Raw genomic sequence first — 12,155 nt, forward strand, 5'->3', positions numbered from 1 at the left:
CCATTCCGTTTCGTTCATTGGTCGGAGCCACGGGCGACGCCCGGCCCCCACGTGGGTTTCAGCCCAGTTGGCTCCTCCCCCGTAGCTTGCCATTTGTCAGCGGTGAAATGATGGGCAGTAACACAGAACGGCGATTAATGTTCAGCCATCTCTGATTGGTTGCTGGAGACGCCTACCGCGCCGAGAGTGGGCGGGGCGCTTGGAGAGCGCCCCAGAGCAGTCGCGTGGCCCGCTGGTGATTGTAGTCAATCTGGCCGTAGTCTCAGCCACGGTTGCCGGGGGTGTACTACATCTCCCGGGATGCTCCGCGGTCCCTCCGCGGACGGTTGTGAATATGTATCAGAATGTTAATGATTAGCTGCTGCTAAATTTGGTCAAAGAAGTCACCTACACAGAGCGTGTTGTTAGAGCTGTTCTGAGCGGGTGTTTGGGCTGTTGGCTGCTTTCTTCCCCCTCTCACACACTTGTATATTATTTTGAGGTGGTGTTCGCAGAGTTTGAAAGGAGAGAGAATTAAAAAAAAAGCCGCAAGCGTTTCACTCTTTTATTTTTATAATCCCCTTCAATTTGGGGTTAAAAAAAAAGACAAGAAAACAGGAAGGAAGAAAAATAAGGAAATGAGATGTGGTAAAAGAAGCTAAAAGGTGCCTTTTAAAAGATCGTTGCTGTGAAGTGAAAAAATCTCCAGAGAAACCAAAAAGCACCGCCGAGACCTCTTCCGAACCAAAGGAGTTTGTGTTTGCTTTTAGGGAAGAAGAAAGATCATTCATTCGGAGGAATAACAACCAATTAAAAGACAAATAAAAAAAAGTTTGGAGTGGGACGAGAGCGAGCGAGCGGCGCTGCCGGCGGGCGGTGGGGCGCGGAGCTCGCACTTTCCCGGCCGGGGGAGCGGCGGCCGCGGTGCCGGGCTCGGCGGGCGCGCCTCGGCGGAGCGAACGGCGGAGCGTTGCCGCGGGAGACGCGCGCCGGACAATGCCCGCGGCGGGCCAGTGACGCCCGCGGGGAATGCGGAGCGGCCCGGCCGCCGGCACCCAGCCGCCGCCGCCGCCGCGCGTTCCTGCCGCCCGCGTCACGCGAGACCCGGCAGGGGCCGGGACCGCCCGAGCCTCCCCTCGGACCCTGCCGGCCGCCGCCGCCGCCGCCTCCTCCTCGGGGCCATTAAAGCCAATGAGCCGCGCGCTTCTGCCTAGCGCAGCCAAGTAAATCGGTTTGGATGATTCGCGACCTGAGCAAGATGTACCCGCAGACCAGACACCCGGTGAGTGCGGGCGGCGCGGGCGCGGGCTCGCCGGGCGCTGGGGATTCCCCGCGTCGCCCCCCTGCGCGCCGAGTTGTGTCTTTTGGCCGGAGGGGCGTGGAGAGCGGCCCGAAATCGGCGCCCGGCTCTGGAGCCGCCGCCCTCCATCGGCCCCCCCCAAGCCCCCACCCCCGGCGCGGTTGCACTCTCGGAGGGGGGTGCGAGAGGCAATTGAGTTGTAGCCATTTTCTTATTGTTGTCTTTGAAGCCCCTGGAAGCCAAGTGGAGCCGTTCGCGGTCCCCGCGCCGCGACTCCTCGAGGGGGGGTGGCGAGCGATGAGGGAGGCGCGACTCCGCGCCGGGGCGGGGAGGGCGCCCTCGGCGGCGGCGCTGCCGGGCTGGCTGCGGCTGGGAAGTGCGGGGCGCCGGCCCCTCGCGCCGCGGGCCCCAGGGGCAGGCGAGCGAGCGCCGGAGCGAGCCGGGAGGGTGGCGGCCGCGCCCCCCCCCTCCCCCGGCCTGACCGCAGCCCGACACCATGGCGCGGGTCCCCCCGACGGGCCAGTTTCGATTCCGGGTGAGGAGGGAGTGGGCGCGGCTCGCTGGCCCCTGGGCGCCCGCCGCTGGCCAGGGGCGGGAGCTGGGCTCGAAACCGCGGGGTCCGGGGCGCGCGGGGCTGCGGGCGGGAGCGCGCCGCGCCCCGCCGCCCCGAAACCGGCCCGTGCTCGGGCTGAGGGGCGAGAGGAGGGGGCCGGAGGAAGAGTTTCAGTCGCTCTTCGCCTGCGAGCGCGGTGACCCCCCACCGCCCCCTCCCCCGCTAACGCCGCGTGGTGTGCTTTCCTCATCTGCCTGCTACGCCTGTGATGTGGGCTAATTAAATATTTTATTGTTGTTTTTTAGGCACCGCATCAGCCTGCTCAACCCTTTAAATTTACAATTTCCGAATCCTGTGATCGGATTAAGGAAGAGTTTCAGTTTTTACAGGCTCAGTACCACAGGTAACGATATTGACTTTAGCTGATCCTCCTGTTTGCTTAGCTCTCGTCTCTCCCCCGCATACACACACGAACGCCTACCCTTCCCCGCCCCCCCACCCCCCCCGTTTTTTTTGGGGCCATCACAAAGATACATTTTTTTCCTGCGGGCAGAAAGGGCAAGTCAAGGCCTCTTTTCCTTTAGGCAGGTGTAAAGAAATTAAGCATTTCTTTTTATCCCGTAAATTAAAATAAAAAGGAGGCAGAAGAATCGGAACTGGGAAGACTTGGGAAACGCTGAGGCCAAACTTGAGGTACTGATTTATTGGGGCCAGGAGAATGGAAGGTGGGGAAGATTCTGAGGCCTTTTGACTTCCTTGGTTCCTTATTACTCGGGGCGTGATGCCTTCTCCCTTCTTTCTGCCATGCCACTGAAGAGCTGAAAGCCCTGGGAAGTCCAAGTGAGCGTTTTCATTACTTTCATACTGAAAAAATGTTTTCGTCTCAGGAGCGATTCTTAGAGTGCCTTTGAAACATTTTTCTTTGGCTGGCTTTTTAATGATGCATAATTTTTATTTCATAAATGCATGAACCACAAGCCTCTGAACCTGATCGACACTTTGCCCCTGGGTGGTGGTATTCAACTTGTCTGTGTGTTTGGAGGGGAAAAAAAAAAAAACAAGACATCATTCATAAGACATGCCTGATTCACATTTTCATCAATCTCTTCCTACATCGTTAAAGAAACAAACTCCCTTGTGACATTTTGGGGGATTTATTTGTGCTTGTATGTGTTGTCATTATTGATGTTTATTTCCTTGTTTTATTAAGTGAATTAAATGAATACTCAATTCTGGATGAAGTTCTGTCATTAAATTGACCAGAGGGTTTATTTACTTTAAAAAAAAAAAAAACACCAAAAAACCGCACATTTGATCCTCACTGAAAGGGCAAGTCCAGTGGTTCCAATCACCGCTTTCTCTCTTCTCCCTTTCTGTAATGAGGGTGTTATTTAAGATCGTGTTGTAGATTTGGATTGTTGTTTGTAGGTGAGACTTAGAGGAGAGAATATGTGTTTGGAATTGAAGGATGTAAGTTAAGATCTGCGCTGTACTTAGATTATCTTATATCTTAAACAGTCTGAAGCTGGAATGTGAGAAACTCGCCAGTGAGAAGACAGAGATGCAGCGGCATTATGTCATGGTAAGAAAACGGTGTCACAGATTGAAAGTGCCTATTAGTTTGGGATACGAAAAACAAGAATACACTCAAATTGCTAAAGGCTGCAGGATAGATCACAGTCACTCTACCAGTGTAGTTGAGGTTGTGGGAATGTGTCTATTAGCAACCTGTAATTCTAAGATGTTATAACTTGCCTTTGACAACCAGCTTTGATTTGAATTTTCAGAAAGTTCAGCCACATAGGGTATGATTTTCTGTGCTTTGTTTTACAGATTGACAGAAGAAAAAAAAACCTCATTTATGTTTTGTTTAATCACAAGCAAAATGTTTTTTTAGTGGTTTTCTTTGTTTTATTGCTGTTGCTCCAAGTAGTTTTAACCAGATAATTTTTCTGTGTACTGTTAAAATTTTAATGTGTCTTATTTTTTAAAGAATGATGGATAAGAAGACACCAGACCCATTTTCATATTTTTTCCTCTTTATGTTACTATTACATTTATATTTGTGTGTGTGTTTTCAATTTCTATAGTGTTATATTGGTTTGAGGAGTGTTGTAGTCTCCTGTATAACTTATTTGTTCTGCCAGAATTCCTGTAATGCTAGTTATACTTCGTGGCTAAAAAACCCAGTCTGCTTTTATGGAAGTATTATGAAACATATTTTTGATTGTTCAAAGAGGCTCCAGAGTAACTCATTCATTCATTTTTCTATGAAGCTTTTTTGCTTTGAATATGTGAATATGAGCAGTACACTACAAATGAGAAACTGAGTTTTTAAGTAGCATCACCTTTCCCAACTGTTCTTTCAAAACATCAGCATTTGTATAAGACAGGTTTTTGCCATTAACTTGCCCGCTGTGCCTAGGAATTAGAGTCCATATTGTACTGAATTTTTATCAGACTCTGGATTCATCTGCTTGTGATTTATAAAGACAACTGGAAATGTTAAGAGTACTGTGTTTGAACTTAATTTTTCTTAGATTCTGAGTTATTCTTTTAGAATCTGTGTCTTAAGGAGGCTTCTAATTTATTAGACTTAATATAGTGATTGGGTGTTCCTCTTGATTATTCGGCATAGGTATTATGGATATTTTGGTTTAGGTGAGGCTTTTGTGTTTATTTGTTTTAAATATACTTGAGGCATTTTGAACAAACTAGGAGATTGTTTGATGAAAAGCATGAATTTAATTGCTTTTCCTTCTTTGACAGTACTATGAAATGTCCTATGGGTTGAATATAGAAATGCACAAGCAGGTAAGTTATTTCTTTATAACCATTTTAAATGACAGTCAGTAATACTGGTACACTTTGAAAAGAAAATTGTTTGCAATTTTATTCTGCACATTTTTGTGGCTACCTGTATTTTGAAAGACAGGGTAATGGAGAGAATGCTGCTATTTTCATGTGTAGCTCCCCATCTTTCTTTCATATTATCCTAATTTTAATAATTTTAAAATGTTGTTTTAAGAAGTCTGAATGCATGTCAAACTTTGTTCACTTTCAAAAGCAGGATGCTAAATTTTAAAATATATCTTGTTTTTCTTTTGAAAGAGTTGCATTGTGTATTTCGGGCATTTGGAACTTGTCTCATGAAAGAGCTTTTCTTGGAAAATATGAAAAAGTAAAACTGTAGATTGTGTGGAGCCTTCGTTGGCTTGGTGTGAAAGAATGGATAGAGGGTGAGCTGGCAGGATCAAAATGAAATCTGTGGAGCTACAAAAGAAATTGATGTAAAATCCTTGTACTGGTCCCCCGAGGCTACTTAGTTGGGTCTAACCAGGAACTGTAACCGTTACTTCCAAAATTTGTACAGAGTAAATGAGCCTGTTAGGAGGCTGTGATAAGGTTCAACACTGGGTCTTGAAATCTAGTAATTAGTTTAGCAAAAAAAAAAAAAAAAAAAGGAAGAAAAAAGATGATGATTAGTTAGAAAGCATTGGGAGGTATGACTCAAGCAGCCTTCTTTTTTTTGCAAAAGACTGAATAAAATGGATTGGCTTAAGTTTCCTAGATAGAAGAATAGCATATATTTATGAAAAATATTGTTTGGCAATAGTAATTCCTCTAGGAAACATTTATTTTTAGTAATCTCCTAGTGGAAGTGGTTCAGGTCTCATCAACCATGTCAGAATAGGTGCGTGTATATGTTTGCCTGCTGGGAAAAAGACAAGGGAAAACTCACTGCTTTTCATCTCTTATTTATGTTCAAGGTGGATGTCATTACTTTCTAAGTTGAGAAAGTATGAAATGAGCACATATTATTAGGCTATTAGTATTTAAAGATTCCTTTTTGAATATAGTGATTTACCACATGCTCAGAACGTAAGCCAGGTAGTAGATCTTTAAAAGGTGACCGTTAGACAATAAAGGCAATTGGATGGATAGTATTTGAAAACAAAAAGTTGGAAAAAATGAGACATTACTTACACTGAGGACTTTTTATTTCAGATACTATTTTACTTTGTATGCTATTTGCTTATGTCAATATTAGCATTATAATATAGTTTGAATGCCACCTGTTAAATTCTTATTTTGGCATCTTCGCCATTTCTGTTTAGATTAGTAATGTAAATATCTCCCGCTTAAACAAAATCCACTCAAGCTTATGGATGACTCCCCTTAGCTCTACCTTATTGGAATAAATTACATGAGTGATACTGTTTGTTAATTATCCTTATTACATTTCATTTTAGGTCTGGATCTTGTACATAGCTTTTTTTTTTTTTTGTCCTCACCCCACCTCCCAAGATTAATTAGTGTCTTTTTAAAGATTAGACCAGATGATTAATGTCCCTTTACTTTTCCTTCTTCTGTGTCTTGTTTACCGTAACCACTTAGTTTCTAGTTCTCCTTATACAGTCTACATTTCTAAGAAGCACATAGATCGTATTTGGGTATATGTATTTCTTTTTTTGAGAGGTGATATGTGAGATCCCTTAATTTTACACATTTTATACCTCTATAATTCTGTCATCTTCTTGTCCAGCTGGCCTCAAATGCCATCCATTTAAAGTTGAGAAGAGTACATTTTCCCTTTTTTTTCTCTTGCTTTTAAATTCAATCATATCAAGAATCCTGAGGGCAGTTTATCACATTATGAAATACAGACAGCCCTGCAAACCACCTACTTATTATATTTTCTTTCTTTCTCCCCCTTAAGCACAGAGGCATATCTGTCTTTATTTGTTTTCCTAGGCAGCCGGCCTTAGTTCCTCTTAGCCTCTCTTCCAGATGCACTCGCTGGATACCCTTGTAATGGAAAGCAGCAATAATGCAGGGAAGTTGCCCTGCGGCATAATTGGGCCTAGTTCTCAAGATCGGGTTAGGCTTATTCACTTATTAGATTTGTGTCTCAAAGGGTTCAAGAGTAGGAGTCCCCGGAGTCCTTGGAAGTACCCTAGTAATTGGTGGCCCTGATATTTGAAACCTTTGTGTATTTTTTGGTTAATGCTCCTGTTCTTCTTGGCTGCTGCCAGCCACAGAGTATTTATTTTTAGAGGAATTTTTCATTGGAACAGAAAATGATGGTTGTGATGGAGTTATGACTCTGCGACTTAGCAAATTGATAAAAGGATAAAAGTATGAAGCGGTGACAAACGGGATGGGGAGGTGGCTGTTCTCCCTCCTCTCCTTTCTGTGTGATGCTCATCATCACTCACCCTGTGTTGATGCTGATGGAAAACTATAAAGTGAAACCTATGGGGAATTTGTCATTCCGAAATGAAAGCTAATGTAATTAGTACCAATTAAAGTACATTTAGTAAATTGGATTTAATCTTAATTAAGCCTGCATAATGTTGCCAATTTTTAACAATTATGTTTGAGAACATAATTAATTTAAATTTTGGTAACTGAGTAAATAGCATTAGTCTGGTAGAATTAGTGGATTTTTTTTTAAAGGCGAATTTGGTGACATGATATGGAATTGGAGCATAAAATATGAATCTAATTTCTGGTAATATTTAGTAGGATTGATTGAGGTGAGCAGATGAAGCTGGAAAAAAAGCCCACAGAAGTTAGGATGAAGTGTTCTAGGCTATAATGGGAACTAATGCTTTGCCACTGTGTCTCAAGTTCCAGCACAAAAGTAAAGATGACAAATAGGACATGGTTAGAAATGGCACATATGTTACTGTGATGTCTTCAAAATGGAATTTTTAAAAATGGAAGAACATTGGCCTTTATTCCCTAAGGATTTTCCCAAGTGTGGAGTTTTTGTTTTTTTGTTTTGGATGGGACAGTGGGCCCAGGGTTTAGTTGTTATTTTTTTTTTTGCTGATTATTGTTCTTTAAAAATCCAGTGTGGCTTCTAAATGGGCCAGTGACTGAGGGCAGTATGGGATGATGTATGCAGTTGATACAATTACTAAATGCTGCTTGTTCCCATCCTTCACTTGTATTGCTGCAATTAGAGAAGTCCTCCCTGATGGAATTTAACAGCAGCGGCTATTACTCTAAAAAGTGAATATTGGATGTAGAGTAGGAGCAATAGGTATGTGAATCCAACCTGTAGGAACTATAAATGGAGGTGAATATACCACATTTTGAAAAGGGGAGAATGAGAACATTCTTGTGACTTTTTCATAGTTAATATTCTGTAATCTGAAAGTCTCTTTGCTTCTAAAGAAAAATTTAGCTTTAATGTTTGAATTTTAGAAATTGTTAGAAAATTTTAGAAATCTGCAACACAGAATCCAAAAGTGAATACTGAACATTTATATAAAACTGTGTATTTATTATGTGTGTGTGCGTGCATATTTTTTTAATCAAAGCAAGAAAACTTATGTTTCACTCCAAGCCATGTAAATTTTATTATGAGATTTGGGCCACAACCATTTGAGTGCTGCTAAAATATTAATTGAATAGAAATGAAAGGGCCTTGCCAACTGATAGGATATCATAATCATAGCCTCTTTGGTCGATGGTAAATGATGATAAATGACATTAGGAACCTTTTAGCAAACTGTAATAACTACAAGGAGGGAAGCAGTATGGATTTGCATTATATCTGATACCCTCTAGTACCAAGTGGATTGCCAATACTGCTTGTTTAGCATTTTCTAAGGGCAATAGGATATTGATTTTTGACTTACAAGGAACAGCTCTATTTTCACCATTGAAAAGTATTGCAGGTTGTTAAGAAGAAATTGACTTGAAGAGGCCGACTGCTGCCCATCATGGAGCAAATAAAGCAAAACTGCCGAAGCATGGTGGAGCAGCGAGACGGGCCCTCAGCAATTTGTTGCTATTAATTTACCATGCTCGACAGCAAATCAATCGGCATCTACTTCATCTGCTGGAGAAAATGCTGTCCAGGGCAGATAAAAGGCTCGGCATGGTACAGAGAATAGACTGGATTGGCCAAAAGGAGGCTGCAGTTAATGTGTAAATAAGTGAAATCAAGGCCACTGTTGCAGAGGAAGCTGTTGTTAATTAGGTTGGTGCTTTTTAGTGAACTATTTTAGAAAGCAGCCTCAGATTTGGAGAGTAAGAAGAGATTTATTGAGGTTGAAGTAATATATGACTGGCATGACATTCTAGCCTTGAGTGTACTTGATTCTAGGGTGCAGTAAATTTATCAGAGGATACTGCTTGCAATGGGATTTGTTTAAAGTTCTGTTTAGATCAGATTTCTCTTAATATAACTTTTTTTTGAACATTACCAGTACATGCTTAGATTTGGAAGAGTAGATGGAGGAGTAGGTGTTTTGAGTATGTAGTCAAAAATGAGTCTGTTGTAATCTTTTATGGTGACATTTTTTTTTCCAGAAATGGGTGTGTTTAAACTCTTGTATAATAATGAAAGGGAACCATAATCAAAGGTGGGGTGTTCTAACAGAAAGTAACTAATAAACCAATGAAAATTTTGCTGACAGAACTTTCATTTGCTCTGTAAACATTAGGAAATAATAATCTAAAGGGGCTGAGCAGTGGGTGGCTATTACTGGACTGGAAAATCACAAAAAGTGATTATCAGTGAAATTTTGATGACTGCATAAACTTAAGATATAATTAGAAGGAAATTGTGTGTGTGGGGGGGGTCCTTGTGTTTTTGTTTTTCATTAAGGTTTAAAGCCACCTTTTCTAATTTAACATTACTTATCGTTGATGATATTCCATAATTAATGTTAAAAAGAATGGAGTTGTTTTTTTTTTTTTTTTTTTTTTTTTTATCTTTACCTCTCTGATTTGGACGTTTTGGGATAGGGGGCCAACTTCACTTTACTCTTATTGATTAAAGTTAGATGTATGTAGATTTTAAATTAATATTTTTTCCAAAACTGTCTGAGGGTCTAGCATTTGGGCAGTTGATAACCAGGTGGCAGCACCTTGGGCAGGACCCAGTGAGCTGTCTTTTACTTGTCAGAGCACCTGCAAGAGAAGCAGATCAGGAGGATGGAATTTAACCTGTGAGGGCAGCGGTCCCCAACCTTTTTGGCACCAGGCACCGTTTTCATGGAAGACAATTTTTCCATGGACTGGGAAGTGGGGGGATGGTTTCAGGATGATTCAAGCACATTACATTTATTGTGCACTTTATTTCTATTATTATGACATTATAATATGTAATGAAATAATTATACAGTGCACCATAGGTTGGAGACCCCTGTGTTAGGGTATGTGTATGTGTTAGGGGGAGTGTTTTCTGAATACTGTGTGTTTTTCCTTTTTCCCTTCTCACATGTTGGATTCTTAATTTTTCTTTTGAGCTACTAAAGGAGAATATCTGTAGATTTTTCACCTAAAGCAGTGACTGTGGAATGGAATTGGGATTTCCTTCTGATGGAAGTGCACATTTATTATATATCTGGCATGTGCTTGCCACTAATGTGGGCGCATTGCCAAAATTTTTATCTGTCTCACAGTGATCCTAAGAAAGGGATTATGTCCAATCAAAAGGTGATTAAACAGGGTCAGATCTGCACAAGGTGATAAAGGTAATAGGTGGTGGATTCAGGAATTTGGGTAAATTTACCCGGGACCAGGAGATAGGTCTGCATTGAGTTGGAGATTCAGACCCCAGCTCATTCCTGGAATGGAGAAGCCCTGGGAGGCTGGGTTATCTTTCAGTTTGTCCTTGATTCCCTGAACTTTAGGCTCATGCCCAGAACCCCTTGAGGTTGGAGGGGATTCTCTGCAGCTGCCTAGAGGCCAGGGCTGCAAGGCTTAGCCTGGGGCTCCATCCAGACTGCTTTCAGTGGGTGAGAGAGTAAGGGTCGCTTTCACTTGGAGTCTCCCACATATGGGCCAGCAGAGCTGCTTGCTTATCAAGATGGAATGTGCTTCCTCCCTAGGCAACCTATTTCTCATTTGTTTACAAACTTGCTCTTCTGTTTAACTTTTATCTTTTCCTAGTGGCTTGTAAGACTATGCCTCAAGACAAGGGGCTGTTTGTTAATCACCATCTTGTGAGCTTTTGAAGGGGGAAGTTGAGAGAGGAAAATGTGATGTTTTGTGGCCTCTTTGTAGTTCAGAAAGAGGTTCTTAGATGCAGGAAATCACACACAACTCAAACTTTTAAATGAAGGCAGATGTTTTGCTTTTACTGTTAAAAGAATTTCTTTGCAGCATTCAAACAAAGGGATAGTTTCTTTTCACTGCCCCTTAATCCCTACTGGATATTATTTATTTTTATTTATTTGTTGTTTTTATGGGCAGAGTTCTTTGTACCTAGATAGTATCATTTCAAGCTGGGTTGGACTAATGGACCAGACAGATGAGATGCATCTTTATTTAGGAGCTGTTGCAGCCTCAGTGAAGGAGATGGTATAGGCACCAGCCCATTTTTCTTCATATTCTTCATTTGGTCTTCCCATTCCTAGAATTTCACTTTTTTCTTTTTCTTTTGCACTATAGAATAAGTAGAGGAAATCGGTTAGGAATTAAATGTTAAATACTGTGTTTAGAAGTTGTGTTGGTTTTTAATGAAGAAATTTTTATTGCCTTTGATGTGACTCCATAGTCTGGTTTATCACTTCAGGACCAATTATAAAGTATGTAGTGGCTGGAGAAAGAGGGAAAGGGATGTGATTTCTAAAAGGCACCTTCCTTGATCCCTCTGCATACTCTCTTTAAAAAACTCTCCAGCACTCCAGCAATGGTGGCAGATCTAGTAGTCTTGTACATGCTGTTATCATTTTTGTAAGTTGGGCTGTTGGAGAGAAGCAGGAGACAGCACATTTAGGCGTGGGCAGCTGAGTATGCTGGTAATGACAGTTTGCAAGGCTTAGGACTTGTTTGAAGTAAGTGCACTGCAAACAGCTTATGAAATTATTACTGGGGGAGTGGAGGGCCTCAGAAGTTGTAGTCAAAAGTGAAAGTTAGAACTGTTTTGACTTTGCCTTAGTAACAGCTGTCAGTGGTAGTTGTTTTCTATCTGTAAAGAGGGATTTAGCTGGCATTCTTCACCAGAAATCTATATACCCTCTCTGTTTTCATTGGAATTGACCCAGCGTTTATGCCAAGCTGTTGCTGTTTCAATATCACAGAGCCAGAATGTACCCTGAGAGAGCTGCAGTGTGTAACCCTTACTCCATCTGGGGGACAATGGGCAAGATGTGGCTTTTCTTAGCTAGCTTGTCAAAGAAGCAGAAGACACCCTAATGGTGTGTGTGGGTCAAGGTGAGTGGGTCACCTTGTCACTTTTTTTGAGAATTTGCCCACAAATACCTCAAGAATTGTGTGTGGAGGGAGCGTCTGCGTTTTGTGCAATGAAAGGAGAACTTTTCTCCCAGTGCAGGACCAGGCTCCATCTGCAGCCTG

At 42.3% G+C, this 12,155-nt stretch overlaps 1 protein-coding gene across 12 annotated transcripts in view; it reads left to right on the plus strand.

The window, feature by feature from the left end:
• The first annotated feature begins 388 nt into the window (after window positions 1–388).
• The window catches only part of TLE4 (TLE family member 4, transcriptional corepressor), a 147,284-nt gene continuing 135,517 nt past the window's right edge, over window positions 389–12,155 (plus strand). For 6 of the 12 annotated variants that reach the window (XM_045563466.1, XM_045563467.1, XM_045563474.1 and 3 more), the window contains exons 1-4: window positions 389–1,261; window positions 2,138–2,235; window positions 3,351–3,414; window positions 4,602–4,646. In XM_045563466.1, the coding sequence (XP_045419422.1) occupies window positions 1,217–1,261; window positions 2,138–2,235; window positions 3,351–3,414; window positions 4,602–4,646 (252 nt within the window). In that variant the 5' untranslated portion in view covers window positions 389–1,216. Of the gene's footprint in view, window positions 1,262–1,614; window positions 1,815–2,137; window positions 2,236–3,350; window positions 3,415–4,601; window positions 4,647–12,155 lie in introns of those variants that run through there. The other 6 variants (XM_045563468.1, XM_045563469.1, XM_045563476.1 and 3 more) reach the window with 3 other exon arrangements.

Source organism: Lemur catta, chromosome 10 (assembly GCF_020740605.2).
Source record: "Lemur catta isolate mLemCat1 chromosome 10, mLemCat1.pri, whole genome shotgun sequence".
Lineage (NCBI taxonomy): Eukaryota > Metazoa > Chordata > Mammalia > Primates > Lemuridae > Lemur > Lemur catta.